The sequence below is a fragment of the Drosophila takahashii genome, chromosome X (assembly GCF_030179915.1).
Source record: "Drosophila takahashii strain IR98-3 E-12201 chromosome X, DtakHiC1v2, whole genome shotgun sequence".
NCBI lineage: Eukaryota > Metazoa > Arthropoda > Insecta > Diptera > Drosophilidae > Drosophila > Drosophila takahashii.
In genome coordinates, this window is record NC_091683.1 from 8507695 (window position 1) to 8525594 (window position 17900).

At 39.3% G+C, this 17900-nt stretch overlaps 1 protein-coding gene across 1 annotated transcript; it reads right to left on the reverse strand.

Annotated features, from left to right (window-relative positions):
- Window positions 1-13953: 13953 nt before the first annotated feature.
- On the reverse strand, window positions 13954-17049 carry Idgf4 (Imaginal disc growth factor 4). Its single transcript, XM_017157488.2, has 4 exons — window positions 16986-17049; window positions 16393-16512; window positions 15246-15806; window positions 13954-14740 (listed from the first exon to the last, which is right to left on the reverse strand). The coding sequence occupies exons 2-4, from the start codon at window positions 16508-16510 to the stop codon at window positions 14091-14093; spliced, it is 1329 nt and encodes a 442-aa protein (XP_017012977.1). The 5' UTR covers window positions 16511-16512; window positions 16986-17049; the 3' UTR covers window positions 13954-14090.
- Between the last annotated feature and the right edge of the window lie 851 nt (window positions 17050-17900).

The following is a 17900-nucleotide window of genomic DNA, read 5'->3' on the forward strand; positions in this document are numbered from 1 at the left end:
TTCTCATTTTTCCTCAGTGTAATTGTTGTTGTCGCTGTGTTGCCATGTCGCTGGCGTTTGTTGAATTGCTGGAGTGGCGGCGGCTTGGAGGACAAGTAGTGTCGGGGTCACCAATTCAACAGTCACCAGTCGCAGCAGTTCCCCTTCCCACCTTCCCATTTTTACCGTTGGCACCAACGACACTGTCACACACATAAACACACACACACATGAGAGACAACGTAGCGGTACGGTAATCACAATTCGTTAAAGTTCAGGCGACAAAACTAGTCTGTTTATAGGGCAAAAGTCCTTAAAAAGTATACCATATTTTGTTGATATATGAAAATAAGTTTTTTTTTTGTAATTTTAAAGTTTTACATATTTATATTTAATTTTTAAATTTTTCTTTAAATATTTTCCATTAAATGTCAAATACTTTTCCACCATTTTATTCGCCTGTTGTCAAATTCCGCTGCTGTGTTGCGATTTTCCACGCCTGATGCCTTGATACTTGACTCGGCTCTAGTTCCCCTGCTTCCCTCCTTTATCGCCCTCCCCTCCCCACAGTTCATTCTGTTCAGTTCCGCCATGTTCGCCCATTCACCTCACACACACATGCAGACTGGCATGCACTCGGAGACAAAACTAAAACAACGAATTACGTTAAATCAGTTTTTGTACTCTAAAAGGGGGCATTATTCAAGTTTGAATATTTTTAATTTCGGTATATTTAAATATAATACATATTAAATGTCAGAATATTATTTTTAATATTATATATAATAATACTGTGTCATTATCTCATGCAAAGTACAGAACTTCTTCCAGTTAAATCCCAATACAGACATTTACATAACCCCTTTATATTTTATCCCCACCTTATCTTATTTACAATACCTAAAATCCCCTCAAGTTTAATTGAATTGCCTAGGAATAAATGTATTTATTTATTCAAAGGGTATACAATGGCTGGCCATTTTGTGAGCTGGGTGTTATTGCCACGACGGCTCCCTTCGCTGAATTGTCTGAATTGCCAGAGGTCCTTTATCCTCCCCGCTCCTTTTTTCCTTTTTACGCTGACGCAGGAGAGTGTTGCATACTTTTCGGCTGGCATTTGTTTTTATGCGCACGTTTCACGTTGCCCGTTATGTGCTTGATTGAAGTTTGTCTCAGCATGCCCCCTCTATATATTTTTTTACATTTCATTTTTAAAGCTAGCAAAAATATTGAAATACTTTCTTTTCGCCCAAGTGGCCAAAAATTATGATCGCTTACATCATAAAGAGTATTTTGCACGTAGGAATGGGCGAATTCGAAAAGGGGATTTCGGGGATTGGTGGCAGCTTAGCGACAAATCCGCTTGTCGGGGCGAACACAAATACAAATACAAATACAAATAACAACTACATGCACAAATGTACAAATAAAAATTAACAACAACGAGTAAGCAGCTCACGCGCTAAGCTCGCATAATTTGCACAAAATAACAAACAAACTCCGGCGCACAAGCACACACATAACATGCTTAAAAATAGATTACAATGGTATAAAGTTAACAATGCCCCGCCCCCTGCCACCCGCCTCTTTCCCACCCTTATGTAAGCCAAAAGGGGGGAGGGGGGCTTTTGGCCAAATAAATTCACTCGCGGGTCGCAGTGGCAAAAGCGCTAAAAACGCAAACAAAAATTTGCAGCTTTCTATCGCATAAATAAAGTTTAAAATAAAGTGCGAATGAAGAAGAAGAAGCAGCAAGGAGCCGGCGAACAACCGCAAAGTTCACACGCAAAGGCGTGAGCCACGCCCCCCGCCCCCCACACACAGACACCCACACACACATACACGCCCAAACAAACGTCATTTAAAAGTTATTTGGACGCTAGTTGGTGTTTATGTAAAAGTAGCTCTCTCGACCTGCCCGAGGCCAAAAAATCCTGGGCAAAAAGCGAGGGAAAATGCGGTGGGAAAATGGGAAGGGGAATAAAGCAGGGGAGGGGGTGGCTGAAAATTACAAGCTGAAAAAGAAGGGAGGAGTGAGTATCAGCGGTTGGGAAAAACACAAAAAAAAAGCAGAAAACCCAAACCGAAGTAGAAGGCAACTTCTGCTTTGGGGTTTGGTTTAAACAAACTCACACCTACACACCCACACACACCTACATATGCACAAAAAGCAGCCAACACCTATACACACACACACACAAGCACAATCACTCATACAGCGGCACGCGAATGAGCACGCACATACAATGAACTAAACGCTACGTGCTGATTACTGCTAACGCAAGGATTTTCCTCACACACACAAGCGCACCAGCACTAACACACGCACACAAGTGCAGTTAAAGGACAGCATCGGAGGCAACAAAGCAATTTGCAGACGACTGCCAAGAAGAAAAGGAGAAAGGATATACCCTTTGATCAATCGAAACATTAAAGATCTTCAACTAACAAAGTTTATAAAATATCATCAGATATTTTTATTATTTTACAAGTAAGAAGTTTTTAGATTATTTACAATATATATAAAAGACCTTATAATTTTCATGGAATATGTTTAAAATATTTCAAATACTTTTGTCACAGCTAAAGTATCTTATTAAAAAAGAAAAACATTTAAAATATTCCCGGAACTTTTCATTCCTAAAATAATAATAGAAAATTTAGAAAATATTTTTAAATATAATTTTAAGTTGTTATAAGTATTTAAAAGTAGCAAACCTTATCATTTATTTATTATAATAATATTTAAAATGTATTCTGTAAATTTTTAGATTAAAAAAAATAACATAGCCAACCATAGAGTCGACTTTACCTACTCTTTCGAGCTCAACAATTTACAGGGTATGTGAAAAAGGCGTCGCCAGAAATTACTGCAGGTCCTTATTGTTAGTTTAGTAGTTGTTTGCCAAGCATTTCACACGCGACACACGCAAAACACCCAAACAAACGCAAACACACACACACGCATACAAAGCACACACACACACTAATGCAGGCGGACAATGTTGGACAGCTCTTAACAAAATATTTAGCATGTTAGTAAATTTTAATACCTGCCAAAGCAAAAGCAACCTTTGGTAAATTTTAGGAAATTTGAAAAATCAACAGAAAAACAGGCAAACAAACCGACCATAAAAAGGGGCAACCAAAAAAGAAGTGCAACCATTTTTGGTAGTCAACCAAAATATTTATTCCTAATAAATAATAATATTAAAATATAAAAGCCAACAGAGAGCTAAAATCACTAACAAAAGTAAATAAAGGCGGCAGATTAAGTGACTTTTTTTGCTTAATTATCCGATTTAATACGTTTATAATCACGTTTTAATGGGTAATTGTGGAATTTTCTTAAGTAGATTTCGATTTAGGAATTTCCCCTGGCCTTTTGTTGTCTCATTTGGCCTGTTTTGCCACCCATTTCATTCGAAAGTCACTCGAATGCAAACAAACAGATGTGCGAACGCATTAGGCAAACACGCCTGTGAATACCGATTTATGTAGGCAGGTTTCAGTGTTTCTGCTTCTGTTTCTGTGTTTCTATCAATACATAATGGCACTCGAAATCACTTAAATTAGCCTTCAGACTGCCGACTTCTCTGCTCCTCGTGTTGTCCCTAATAATAAGGCTTATAAATCAGGCAGACAAAAGCACATAGCACACACATGCCTCTCTGTTCTGTTTGCCTTTTGATGTTTTGGCATTTAATTTGTCACATTTTGGCGCCTGGACGAGGAGGCCAGAAGATTGGATTGGCATGGACCGAACGAACGAACGGGGTGGCACATTAATTGGTAATTTGATACAATTTGCATTGCTTAGTTGCGGAATTATTTTAATTGGGTGTAATTTTACGGACGCATTGATGGCCCAAAGCCCAAAGCCACACCGCAGGCCAAAAGTCTAACGAGCCGTCTGATGTGTGGGCTGCAGTATTCTGTATTCTATATTCTGTATCTATTCGAGTTTTCCCAAGAGTGAGTATGGTCACTTTGTCTCCACATCTGATAATTTCCCTAGTTTTGCACCTACAAAGGCGCAGTTCGCAGGTCTTTAAGGTGGCATCGGGTTTCCTTTCATCCGGTAAACTGTCATGGAAACTGCTTTCTTTTTGCCCCTTTTATGTGTGAACGTGAAAGGGGGAAACTTAAATGTGAACTTTTATTTATTTGGGCTATTTATGTTTATTTTTTGGTATTTTTATTGGGTCTTTTTTAAATAAAATAACTTAATAATAATTTCCTAAATTCGTATTAAAATTGTTAGCAAAGTAAATAAATCAATTAACTAAATACGAATATGCTTAACTAATTTAGCTGAAATATGAAAATTATAAGAAATTTATTTCACACGTTTCTAGCATGATTAAAATTCAATATATGATGTATTAAATTTTTCTACATATTTTTCAACACAAATAAAGACAAAGTGTAGCCTTCTTTTAGGACTAGTTTTATTTAGCTCTCTTTTTCTGCCCATTTGCTGTCCCTTTCTTTTTCAGTTTTGGCCGCTGTTGTTGTTGTTTATGTTATTGTCGCGTCGACAAGCGAGCAATTAGCTGCCATTTAGTCCCGGAGTCCTTGGCTGCCATTCAGCGACAATCGAGCAGAGACCCCCGACCCTCACCACTCAATTGACCAATTGACCCTTTCTTGTCACTCTGCAATTGACGCTTTGGGGCGACATTGGCATACCGAAACGCAAGTCGCAGGGCCAACAATGCAGGCCTGTTTCCCGCCGCCACCCACAATTTTCCACCCACTTGCCAACGCTATTTGCCATTTGCCATTGGCCACCGGCACCCCGTCTTCCATTATATCGTCAAACGCCATTGACAGGCATTTAAAAAAGGACTCTGTGGATTCCTGAAATCCTGTATCCTGTTCTCGGTTTTTGGGCACTTAGAAAAAATGATAAAATACCTGAAAAATGTATTTATGATAGGAATTTTACCTTTCCTCATATCAAAATAATAATTTAAGATAAATAAATAATATTTTAATATCAAATATGAAGCTAAAAAGGTTTTTTTAAAAATACAGAAAATCTATATTGTCCCAAATTTAGAAAACGAATTTTAACTTTAAGAATATTAAAATAATAATATTAAAAGTAATAAAAAATATTTCTATATAAAATATGAAAAACAAAATATATTCTATATTTTTTAACAAATAATCAGAATAAAATTCTTTGTGTGCATCTGAGTCTACGTATTTGCAAATGTATCTGTGTATCTTCGCATCTGTATCTGCGTATCTACGTATCTGTAACTGAATCTGCATTTGAATGGCAGACATTGCTGCGGCACTGATTGATTGATTGACTGCATGATTTATTGGCTATTTAGTTGCGGCAGCAACAAATTAGCTGCATAAACCAAATTCTAAATGCTGCGTAACCCCCTCTCATCGCTTGTTTGTGTGTGTGTGTGTGTGTCCATGTCCGTGTCCATGTGCTTGTGTGTGTGTCTTTAGGCACTTAACAAACTTTTGCGTAGGCAAAGTTTACCCAAATGCGGGAAAAGGGGAAGGAAAATGGGAGGGGAAAAGGGGGCGGGCCACTCTAAACAAGCAATTGCAACTCATTAAGCGTTGACTCTGCCGCAACGTCAAAGTTTTCAGCAGGTAACCAACACGCCGAGGGCAGTTTCAAAGGTTTCTAAATATTTAAATAAAATCATTCGATTTTGTACTATTTTTTATTAAATTAAGAAACGTTTTAAAAGCAATTTTATTTATTTTATTTGACTTTTTTTTGGCTTTTAAATCCAATAAAATGGGTAAATATTCTAGCACCCCTCTTAAAGGTGTAGACAACAAAAACTAACGTTTTGCCGAACCAAATCAACAACAATAGCAATAACAACAAGTTCCCAAGCTCTTCCCATTTTTTCTTCCCCCTGGATTTTTTTCCCTTTCCTTACTCTTCACCCGTTTTTCGCCCCGTTTGGAAAAACAAAACAAACTTTACTGCTCTTCCAGTGGAGCCATCCCTCTTTTTTCCCTATTTCGCCACAACCCCATGGTCTTTTTCCTCCGATTGTTGTGTAATTTGCACCTATCGATGCTTCGAAGTTTGCCGAATCGAAAACGCTAGAAAAACGAACTTTTTTAATGAAATGCCGAATGATATGGGGGCTTCTTTCCACTTCACTCTTCTCAGGCAGCCGATTGGATTGCCCAGCATTGTCTGTCGTTGCACTGGGATAAAATATAGTATTAAATACTATTTATATTTTTGCTTAATATAAGCTTTAAATGTAATTTAATAATTTATTTATTTTGTAGATAATTTAAAATAATTTTTAAAAATCCAGTAAAATTGTATAAACCATTTCAATCATTTGTCTGTTAATGTTAAGAAATAATTTTTTTTTTAATTATACGAATTAAAAATTAAATATATTTTATTAAATAATTTTATAAATAGATTTAAATAATTTCCAATTTTTCAAGTGCGTTCTTTCATTCATTTTCCTTCTGCTGCTTCGATTGCTGCCACTGTTTTCCTTTTGCCAATAGACTTCACATTAAATTTCACTAATAAAGCAAACAATGCGTGGCATTCAGGGGCGTAGTCGAGGGGCAGTGAGAAGGGGGGCGGGGGCCTTAGGTGAACGGCAGATGAGAAATTGTTAGGAGGAGTCTCCTCTTCTTCTTCTGTCAGTGGCAGTCGCCTGAAATGGCGAGGCAAACGTGCAACACTCATACGTCATGTTGGACGAGACTGAGACGAGAGTGAGTGAAAGCGAGAGGGGGATAGTATAGATAGAGATGGAAAACGGCGGGGAAAAACGGGGGGCAACTCAACGGAGCAGCAACGAAACACGCACAATGTAATGGCATTTTTATGTTGCATCACGTACTGGTCATAAGTCATGTTTAGAGCACTGACTGCTGCTGCTCCCCCTTCTGCTTTTCCATCCCCCCCATTTTCCACCCATCCCAAACTCAAATGAACTGTAGCTAAATTGGCCCTGTCCTGCTGAAAATGTCCAACTGTCAGTCAGACGGCGGCGGGCAGCTTAAACGGATATTACAAGGTGTTGGCCAAACATTGACCGTACATGAGCTTAAAGCAAAATTAACTAACTAACAGAGCTGTGGAAAATCAGTGGGAGTGGGTGGGAAATCAGTGGGCGGGGGGCTGGGAAATTGGCCCTGTTCCCTGGTCTTAAATGCCGCCTAAGCGGCTTTGCTGACCAACAAAACAAAGCGCGACAGTTTGCGGTGGCTGAAACTGAAGCCGTTGAGTTGGCGGAAAAGGGTATCGTGTTATATTTAAAAAGAGCTGATATTATATTACCTAAATGATATATGAAAAGTACCTAGAAATAATTAGCAGCTGCAAAAGCTAATTGATTTTTATTTAATTCCCTTCTCAGACTGAAATTAAAGTTGATTTTCTGTGATTCATGAATAGACTATATAATTAAGAATATTTATAATTTAAAATATTTGGATATTGAATGATTGATTTCATATATGGGTTACTATCCTGTGTAATTATATAATTTTTCTATATTTTATTAATTTAAATGGGCTAAATAAAAAAATTTCCAACTGGTTGCTAATTCATTTAAACTAAATTTAAGACCGCAAATAAATCGCAAATTTAAAGGCTTATATTCGTTTGATCCTAAGCAGCTTAGAGCTTCTTAAATATTTTTGCCGCATTTCCGTTGAGACAAATTAAAGTGCAGATGCTAAACTTTAAGTTGGCCCAAAAGATTCCAGTTTCAGTGGGATTTCCATAGTTTTCATGGCCAGCTCATAGTTGGCTCTTCATCAATTTGGCCAGGCTTCTCCGCAAGATAACCATTAAAGACAGCCGACATTCGGGGCCATAACATAATGTTGCCCCTCGCAGAAACACCCAATTTTCCGCCCACCGACAGAGTTTTGATTTATTTGAGCCCCGGCATTTAGATACAAAGGCAAAAACAATTTCCCCGGCTGCCTGATGAGATGGGTGGCTACTCCTTTGCCGCCCCCCTTCCTCGAAAGGAGGCTGTGGGGGGGCGTGGCCGGAGGATTCCGAATGCGGAATCGTAAACTACACGGCCCTCCGACAATTGGCAGTTGCGAGAGAGGCAGCGATAAATAATTTCAATGCTGCGGTTGCCTCGCTTTCATAATTCCCCGTTTTCGGGGCTTTGATCAAACGTCAGTGCTCCTAAGCCTATTGGGCCACGCCCACCCAGAAAGCGAACGCCCACCACTTGAACTTCGAACTCGAGGGCGAAGCGGGGGTCGTGCCCTCCCTCGCCTTTTGCCACTTTGACTGCGAATACTTTTCTGGCCTTTATGATTTACGCAGACAGCGAATTCCTTGGGTTCCTCGAGTTTGCTTCTTGCCTGCCCAGCGAAATTAATTGAAATAGGTAGCTTGGGCTGCGATTTCGATTTATCAAATATTTGTATGGTATAAAAGAAAATATATTTATTTTTAATATTATTTTTTTTTATGAATAGTTCTATGTATATTAGTTAATAGGTACTATTAAATAATTTTATTTCATTTAATTTTTTTTTTATTATTTGAATTAAATTTTTAGTAATTCCCTATCAATGAAATATGTTAGATATTCGAGGAGTTACAATTTATTTTTGCTTTTATTTTAAAGGGTTCAATGTCTCAAGAAATTAGATTACACAAAAATGGAATTCAAACTTGTTGGTTATTTGTTTTCTCTTCGATCCTGGGATGTCAAAGTGGGTGATGTGGGTGAGCCATTAACGATATTCCGAGCTTCTACCGGAACGATAAGATTCCTGGAGGTACGTAGCTTTTTAAGGAAGAACCTTCCGTTCAATTGGTTTTTTTCGGGCGCCGCCAGGACGAAAAGGCAACAGACGAGCAGGATCACGAGGATAAGTAGCTTCATTTTGGCTCAAACAGATCTCTTCTGTGGGTCTGAAGTCGCAATGTTGCTGGCCGTTTGCTAGACGAATTTGTTCTCATGAACCATTTGGCTGGCAGAAGGGTTTTTATAGTCCCAAAAAATAAATGCCGACGCACTTGAAATTCAAATCTAATTGAGGGCCCAAATCGCTCCCAGCTAGGGTTTTTTCCTACAAATTTTGGTATAGCGGAATGACTTGCAGTTCTTTAGGTTTTAGGCCTCCTAAATTGTCTGGGTTTCTATGCTAATGACCTTTTAAGATTTTTCTGAAATGACATGACTTGGAAATTGAAGAAATAATTCTGTTTTATTCAAAACTTGTTATAGTATTATTTAAAATTATATGCCAGCCACTTTAATTTTTTTTTTTGCTAAAAAATATTTATTTTTATATATATATTAATTATCATTATTAATTTATTTTTAAAGGGTGCTCATTTAAAGTTTCCCTTTTTGCCTGGCATGTTATTTACTTATTTAATTCTGTGTTCTTTCGCTTTGAGCCAAAACTCTTTGGTCAATTGGACAGCCTTTCGCCTGCCCCTCCCCTTAAGCATTTTCCATTTTCCGGGTAGGTGTGTTTCCCAAGGCCTTTGTCTCGGGCCCCAAACGTCTCGAACTTGAGCTTCGTTTCGTGGCTCGCTGATTAATGAATTTGATAAAAAGAGTTTTCCACATGGCCAAAGAGATTCCCGCACATTTTCCTAATTAACATGAGCTGCTGTTATGGTGAATATATACAAATACTCACGGATATTTAGGGATTTTCCGGGGACATTTTCATTATGGCCTCCGATGATTTGTGCGCTGCGATAAGCGCACCTTTTGCCATAACCAACCGAGTTATGAGCTTCACCCAGCTATTGATTCGAGATGAAGTTTTATTTTTTTAATTAATTAAGAGGTTAGCAGGGGGGCTACTCCCCTTTTCAGGGGCTTTGAGCTGAGGAAAATGGCTGGCTCAGCCGGAAATAAAAGGGGGCAAAGGGCCAGGAGCGAAACGACACTCAAAGATAGCTGGACAAATGCTGCTACAACTCCCAGGCAACTCCTTCTGATCAAGTGGGCCCCAAGGACTCGTAAACATGGCCAACACACCAAACGTGTCCTGGCCAACACACACACACTTATACAGTGAAACACACACCACTACCAGCAGACAGTTCGTGTACGTGAGGTGTCGCCCGTTTTTGAGTCGAGCCAAAAACTTTTTCACGCAGCATAATTTTTTCTCGCCCCGCTCGGCGTTTTTCCGCTTTTCCCCCGCAGGCCGTGTGGCATGTGCGAAATGTAACACTTGTGTGGGAAAGCGGGAAATGCTGGGAAATGCCGGGAAAAGCTGGGAGAAGCTGGGAGAGGAGCGTCTGCTGGCCAAGGAACCGCAGGACAAAACGCTCTCGGAGGAAAAGGACACCAAAACACCGCCCCGATAAAGCTGACAGTGAATAATTCAGGCGACTCGCAAATGAATGCGGCCGAGGCGAATACATTTCGGCTGCACTGTGTGAGTGCATCCGCATTCAAACTCACCGCCGGCGGAAGGTGGAAGTTCCTAAGTTGCGAATCAACGGGGAAATTTAAATGTCCTGGAATTTGCTTGGATATTTAAATCTATTTAATATTCATCTAAATTTAGGCAACATATTTTATCCAATTAAAGGGTGAATTTATCAAAATGTAATGGAAAATCAGTTTAATTAAATCAATGCAATTGGAAGCAACAAAAAAAAATAGAATTATGTGATGTGATTTAACTCGTTTAATTTCTTTTATAATTAAATTAATAATCAAAAGAAGAGACGCTGAAATATAATATAAACTTATAAATATACAATAATTGTAATAATTTAATTTGAATATAATTATCAAATAAAAATGCTTTAAATAAAAGTAGTTTGGTGCAGTTTTTGTATTTGTTTGAATATTATTATTATGTGTATTCACAAGTTCCTAACTCGTATACCTGCTTAAATATTTATTTTCTGATCCCTTAGCCATAAATATCACTCCTTTTAATCACTGATCCCCTCGTATTCATTAAGTTTAAACAGTCGAAAAAAAACAAAGGGGCGAAGCGCTCATAGAGACGTGCCAATTGCGATTGACGTGAATGGCCATTCGGAATGATTGCCCCATGGGTTTGTCGGCAATTTGCATATGCTCAGACACGCACTCACATTCGCATTCACCATTCGCATTCGCATTCACCATTCACATTCACATTCCAATTGGAGAATGGAGTGCCGGTGGGGGAATCCCCAGAATGAATCCCCATTGGACGATGGCCTTAGTCCTGCATTTGCACGTGTCTTGGACATAAAATTCGATGCCCCCCCTTCCGCTTTTCCACTTTTCCGCTTTTCCGATGCCTTTCCACTTTTCCAGCTGATTCAGCAAACGAAACGAAACGAAACTCCGATTGGGGGCGAGTGTCATTTGCAGCAATTGCAGAATGTATCTCTCGGATGCGAATGTATCTTTTGTGCCCGTTTATGCCCCCAGTAATTGTTATGAACTTCATTCCGGATCGTTGGCATGTGCGTGCGTGTCCGGATTTGCAAGGGGGATTCAGGGGGCTCTTGGTGTCCAAAGGCAGATAGGCGGCCTTTCAACAAATTGCTTTGATAATTGTTAACATCTCATGCGCGGCAACTTAAGCTGTCGCCCCTTTTTGGGGGGGTGGGGGTGTTTAGAACCCCCCTTTTTCGGGGCTGTGGTGGTGGCAATCTGGGCGTGGCACTTTACACGGCAACTTGTTATTTTGTGGTTGACTAATTGCATGTGTGTGCAAAAGGAGTGCCAGCCCAAAATCATACTTCCTGCTAAGAAGGGGGTGCAAAAGGGGTGTAGAGGGGGTGAAAAGGGGTGGAGAGGGGGCCACTGGTCACTGCAGAACATGGCAACATGAGCAGCAGGATCAGAGTCAGACCCCAAACCAGGAGCCACTTGCTCAGTGCCGACACGAGATTTATGCTGCCAGTGATATGACCAAACAGCAGGCAGGATGTGCACTGCAAGAAACAGGGAGGGGATTGGGGAAAGCAACTGAGATTAAAAAAGTATATTTTTGAAACTATTAATACTTAAAATATTTACTTATAATGTTTAATTTTGAAGTTTTTAATATTTTTATATTTACAATGTTTAGTTTTGATATTTCTAATATTTTTTATATTTAATTCTGATTTGTATAATATTAAATTTTGATATTTTTATCTCTTGATATTTATTATATTTTATTTTGATACCCTTTTTAATCGTTTATATATTTTTGTTGCCATGATTTTACATTCTTAGCATTTATATTATTATTTTTATAAGCATTTTTATGTACATCAAATTCAGAGACATTATATAAAACAAATCAATGATAAACTTAAAATGTACCAAGATTTCCCTTACCTTAAACATTTATAAATAAATTCCTGTTTTTGTTCTCTTTGTCCAGATAAAGATATAAATATTTACAGATTTTCTAAAAATACCAAACTAGTATCCAGAGTAGGTTGCTATATTTTCTCTCAGTGATCGCCGCTTTTCAGGGGCTTTCCGAAAATCCAATGCGCTTTTCAGCAACCGAGAACTAAATCAACGGCATCCCAGAGCCAGCTCGTGTTCGTTGGCAGGGGGCGAAAAAGGGGTCTGAAAATAGGGGCGGAATGGGAACTAAGGGGGAGTGGCACTTCCTGGTTTGGCCGGTGAGCAGACAGTGCGTATGCGTGATGCTGGAGAAGCGAAGAGAGAGGAGGGAGAGCCGGGGCTCTAAAATATACTTTGCCAGCGCCCGGGTTATGGTTTTTGCGGTTGCATTTTGCAATTTTGCAAATGATAAAGTGATCCAGGCGAAGGAAGGCTGAACCACCCACCGAACCACCCAACTTCGGTGGGTGTGGGTGTCAGCGGCAATGGTTCAAGTGGTCACAGCATGACCACCGCCCAAAGATGAATGAGCCATTGGCCACAATGCAATGGAAACTGTTGCTACACGACGACGACTGCAGTTGAAGCTGCCTTTCCAGGGGCGTAGATGGCAAGGGGGGTCTTTTCTGCTCCGTTTCCGCCAGAGGAGTGGGTGGTTCAGGGGCAGGCACAAACACCGCACATAAAACAATCAGCCGGCGACCACAGGCTGACACGAAATGCCGGAAGGAGCAGCAAAATGAAGTCACAGCACAAGGAACTGAGTCCAGAGAATCACGAAAGGAGCGGCAGGATAATGGAAAGAAGGAGGGGGAGGGGGCACAAAAGGAGGATTCCTCCCATGGACAAGGACAAAGCGGCGGACACAATTCATACATGAGTGCATTCATTTGCCGGCCTTCTAATCAGTTTATTTGCCATCGGGGTGTGTGGCGGGGGGAGGGAGGGGGAAAGTAATTGGAAGTTGTTGCACTCAATTACAGTTAATGTGCGACGGGTAGGAGAATCACAGCGAGTGCTCACTGTACTCACGCGTCAGTCGATCGCAGCGAAAAAGGTCTAAAATAAACATAATTAATGGACTAATATTAATTGGCATAAATTAAGTTTCTTAAATTGGTTAAAAATACAGTAATTGTTATTAAAAAGTTTTAATTAAATAATTTAATTAATATAATAATGGTTAATAAATAAAAAATCAAAAATAATATATAATAGGTGTTATTATATTTTAAAACAAAATAAAAAAGATATAAAAAAATGTTCTTTACCATTGATAAACTCATAAAAATATATAGAAAAGATATATTTCAGTTCAAGATTTTTTATCTTAATTTAAATTCAATTTTAATAATTGTTTACAGAATCAGCATGAAATTGGAATAGAGCTTCAAATATATAATTAATTAATGTAGTAAATAAATAAATATATAATATCCCAATTGCATTAAAAAACATAGTTTTTCAGCAAATCTTCAAAGTCATCTCCAGAACAGTTTAATAGTTTTTAAGCAATTATTCGGTTTAGGGCAACCCAGAAATTGCAAAAAATCTCAAATATGCCAAATTGATAAACTCAACTACCTTGTTTAGTTTTTCGGGCAATTATCCCCCACAAACCAAAAATGGAAAATAAGAAAACACAATATTTTGGTGTCGATGTTACATTAATTTGCATTTCGCGATTACACAGGTTGAGTCAAATACATTAAATCAAAAGAGTGGGGAATAAACTTGTGTGTTTTTTGGGTCCTTGTCGAAGGACTCAAAGGATTCAAAGGACATCTACAACTTGCTCTTGATGTTGCGCAGGATGGGGAACTTGTCGTGGCCGGTGCAGCCGCCGCGGAAGTCATCGAAGCTCAGATCGACGACGGCGATGCCGCCGAGTCCCTCGCGCTTCACGTACTCGGCCTTGATGGCCGCCGTGTCGGGATCCTCGTAGCCCACCCACACTCCGTTCTCGCCGCTGTCGTCGGCGGAGCGGTAGGCGTAGCTGCCGAAGCGCTTGGTCGGATCGCCCACCTTCCGCAGCGGACCGTCGGCGCCCTTCAGGTGCTGGTTAGCGGGATTGGGCAGCTTGGCGCACACCTCCGGCCAGCTGAGGAGTCCGGGGGTCTGGGTTTGGGTTCCAGCAGGAGCCACTCCATCGGCCTCCGCGACTGGCGGCAGACCGGTGAGTCCCGAATCCTTGGTCAACTTCCAGGCGCGTCCATAGGTGGCGATGCCCACGTTGATCTTGGCGGCAGGAGCACGGTTTCCGGTCCAGTACTTCACCTGGTAGTTGATATTGAACTCGGGGTTGCGCTCGTTCAGCTCGTAAATGGGCGCCGGGAAGTCGGCCACCTCGTTGTTGCGCTCGGGCGTCTGGAAGTCGTAGGTGTGCAGGTTCACGTAGTCCAGGTTATTGATGATGGCGGGCACATCGAAGAAGACTATCAATGGGGAAAGGATTTATTAAATCGATGTAATAAATATCATATCACTTAAAAACCTTTTTGGGTCTTTTTGACCATTCTAACTAATTTTAAAGATAAAGGGTTTTTCTAAAATTAAAATATTCATATTTAAATTGTCCTTTTTTTAAACTAAAAATGCCTAATCGATTTTACTAATATTAGCATTTTTTAATTTAGTTATTGAAGTCATTTTGACACTTTTTTTCCTATTTTTTAAAAGGCGTTTACCGGAGATAACAACTTTGTAAAAATAAGGAATTTTCTAAAATAAAAATATTTAAGTCAATTTGAACTGTATCTATTTCTAAAACTATGTTACCAAAGAGAAGCACTTTGTAAAGATATGGGATTTGCAATTAAAATATTGATATCTATTTAAATAATATTTTTTCAATTACATTAATTTAAAAAAATTTAAATTTAGATTGAAAAAAGAAGGAAAAATCAAATAATATCTTAGAAATTGTTTTGTGAAACTCACGCGAAGAGTTGACATTGGGCAGGACGCTGAGGCCCAGGACGTAGCCGTCGGGACGGAAGGCGTTCTTCAGCTCGCGGACCAGAGCGGTGAAGGCCTCCTTGTGCTCCTCGGCCTTCTCGTCGACCACGTGGTCGCCGCTGAAGATCTTCTTGAATCCCTTCCAGAACTTGCCGATGCTGCCGTGCACCTTCTTGGCCTTGTTCTTGGGGAACTGCCATCCCAGGTCCAGGCCATCGAAGCCGTAGGTCTTCACCAGCGAGTGGGCGCTGTTGATGAACGGAATCCTGGCATTGCTGCTCTCCAGCAGGGTCAGGTACTTGTTGTTCTCGGGATCCACGGTGTCCTTGTCGCCGCCCACACTCAGGAGGACCTTGAGGGCCGGGTACTTGCGCTTCAGGCCAGTCACCTGGCGGAACAGACTGCTGCCCAGATCCAAGTCCAACTTCTCGTTGTTGCTGACCAGCTTGTTGCTCGAGGGATTGATGCCGGCATAGCCGTAGATCAGATGGGTGCAGTACTGCAGGGCGGGCTCCAGATCGGCGAGGATCAGCTTGGAGAGGCCTGGTAAATGTTATAAAAATATAGGGAAATTTTTAAAAATATTACGAGTTGTAAAAGTAAATCCTGCTTTTTAAATTAAGAAAATTGTGAAGCAATGTTTTGCAGTTATGTGTTGTACAAATAAATCTTACTGGGCAGGAAACATTTTCGAAACAATCAAATTTAATTGTTATTCCCAAAAATAAATGCACTTAAATATAAGTTGTGTTCGAAAACACTTAAAAGTTTGCATCATCAATTAGCACCTCTGGAAATGAGTCATTCCTCGGACACCCGATGCCAATTTCAATTAGCCCAAGTCTGGCGGTTTTGCGTGGGCTCTCCCCTCACACTCTCTATAAGCAATTTACTCGAATTCACTCGAATTGGTTACAAAACATCCCCTCGGTGATCTTGTGACCCGTTGCCAATTATCAGCAAAACAATTTTATGCTTTTAGCATGTGCCTATGAAAAGTGAAAATCATCTAATTGAATTGAGCCCCAGAGAGCTCTCCATCTTTCTATGAAATATATTCGTGTGGTATATATTTTCTAACCACCGATAACCCCGATTCTTATCAGGCGAATTCAGAAGTGGGACTCACCCTCGCGGACGAAACTGTTGCCGTCGTAGTAACAAAGTAGATGATGAGATCCGGCGGCGGAAATCTGGCCAATGGCCAAAGATCCCACCAGCAGGGAGAACAGGGCGTACAGCTTCATAGCTGTAAATGGAAAAGGTGGATATATTATAGACCAACTGAAACTGTAAAATGTAGGAAAGTTTTGGCAAGATTATCAGAAGGCATATAATAAATTATACGATCTCTATATATTTATTTAGGTCAATTTCTTTATATTTATTATTAAAATTATTTATTTTTAGGAAATGTAGAAAAGTTTTGGCAAGATCATTAGAAAGCATATAATAAATTGTATGAGCTGTTGATCTATTTAAGAATTTTCTTTATATTTATTATTGTAATTGCTATTTTTAGGGCTGCAAACTCGTTTGTAATATTATTTTTAAAATTCATAAAACAATTCCAAGAAACCCAAAGGTTAGAATATTAAAAATGTAAATCAAAGTGGTTATAGTTCCAGTTTCGGGCCATCAAAATGAAATGAAAATATCACAGCCACAGATCACAGAAAAAAATACGGAATATTGAGATGATATTGAGAAGACTCCACTGACTTGTTGTGCTCGCACTAAACGTAAAACTGAAACTGCCCGCCCGTCGAGGTGATCCAAACTTTAAGTGAACTCGCTGAGAATACGAAACTGGGGGAGAAGCGAGAGCGAGGAGTGAGGAGAGGGAGAGGCGGAGGAGAGCGAGGGCAAAGCGAACGCAGCGAGAATAAAACTCGGCTTGGAAATAAAATCGGAGCAAAAAGGGGGTATACATACATACTTATAGATAGAGAACACTGCTAAGCAAAAAACAAAAACGACAAAATTAGAAGAAAAAAAGCTGCGAAACGAGGGGCGACCAAGAAAATCATATTGTGATATGTGATAAATGATATTGATCTCGACGACAGCTGAATTTAAAAACATTTCAAGCACTTGGAAAGAATCGTTGATCGAAATGTAAACAACCTTCACTTCTTAAGGGTAAGAACACACATAATTATCTTATTTGTTGCTCTCTAGTTAATCGCTCAGTGAAGATCACTTGGGATCTCAAGATTTATAGACTAAACAAGATTGTTATTTATTCAAGAAATAATTCTACAAAATGATGGACTTTCATTTCATATTTATTTTCAATGCCTTTTACAATTTTCAAGCGTAATCTAAATTTAAAATGGTAAATATTTACAATCTATCGATACTAAAAATACTAAACTGAAAAGAATAGCTAAGAATTTTGCAAAACTTAAAACCTTAGTATTCAATTTATAATGTTTAATTTATTTTACTATATATCGTCAATATTTACAATCTATTGATACTAAATTGTAGCTTATATTTCACTACTTTTTATATATTTTTTTTTTTAATACCTCAATATATGAAAGTTCCATTGGCATAGCTCGTTATCTCCTTTTCAAATCCCCGATTAAATCTAGCTTAACCGCTGAAATTTCGCCAACGGCACACAAAGCT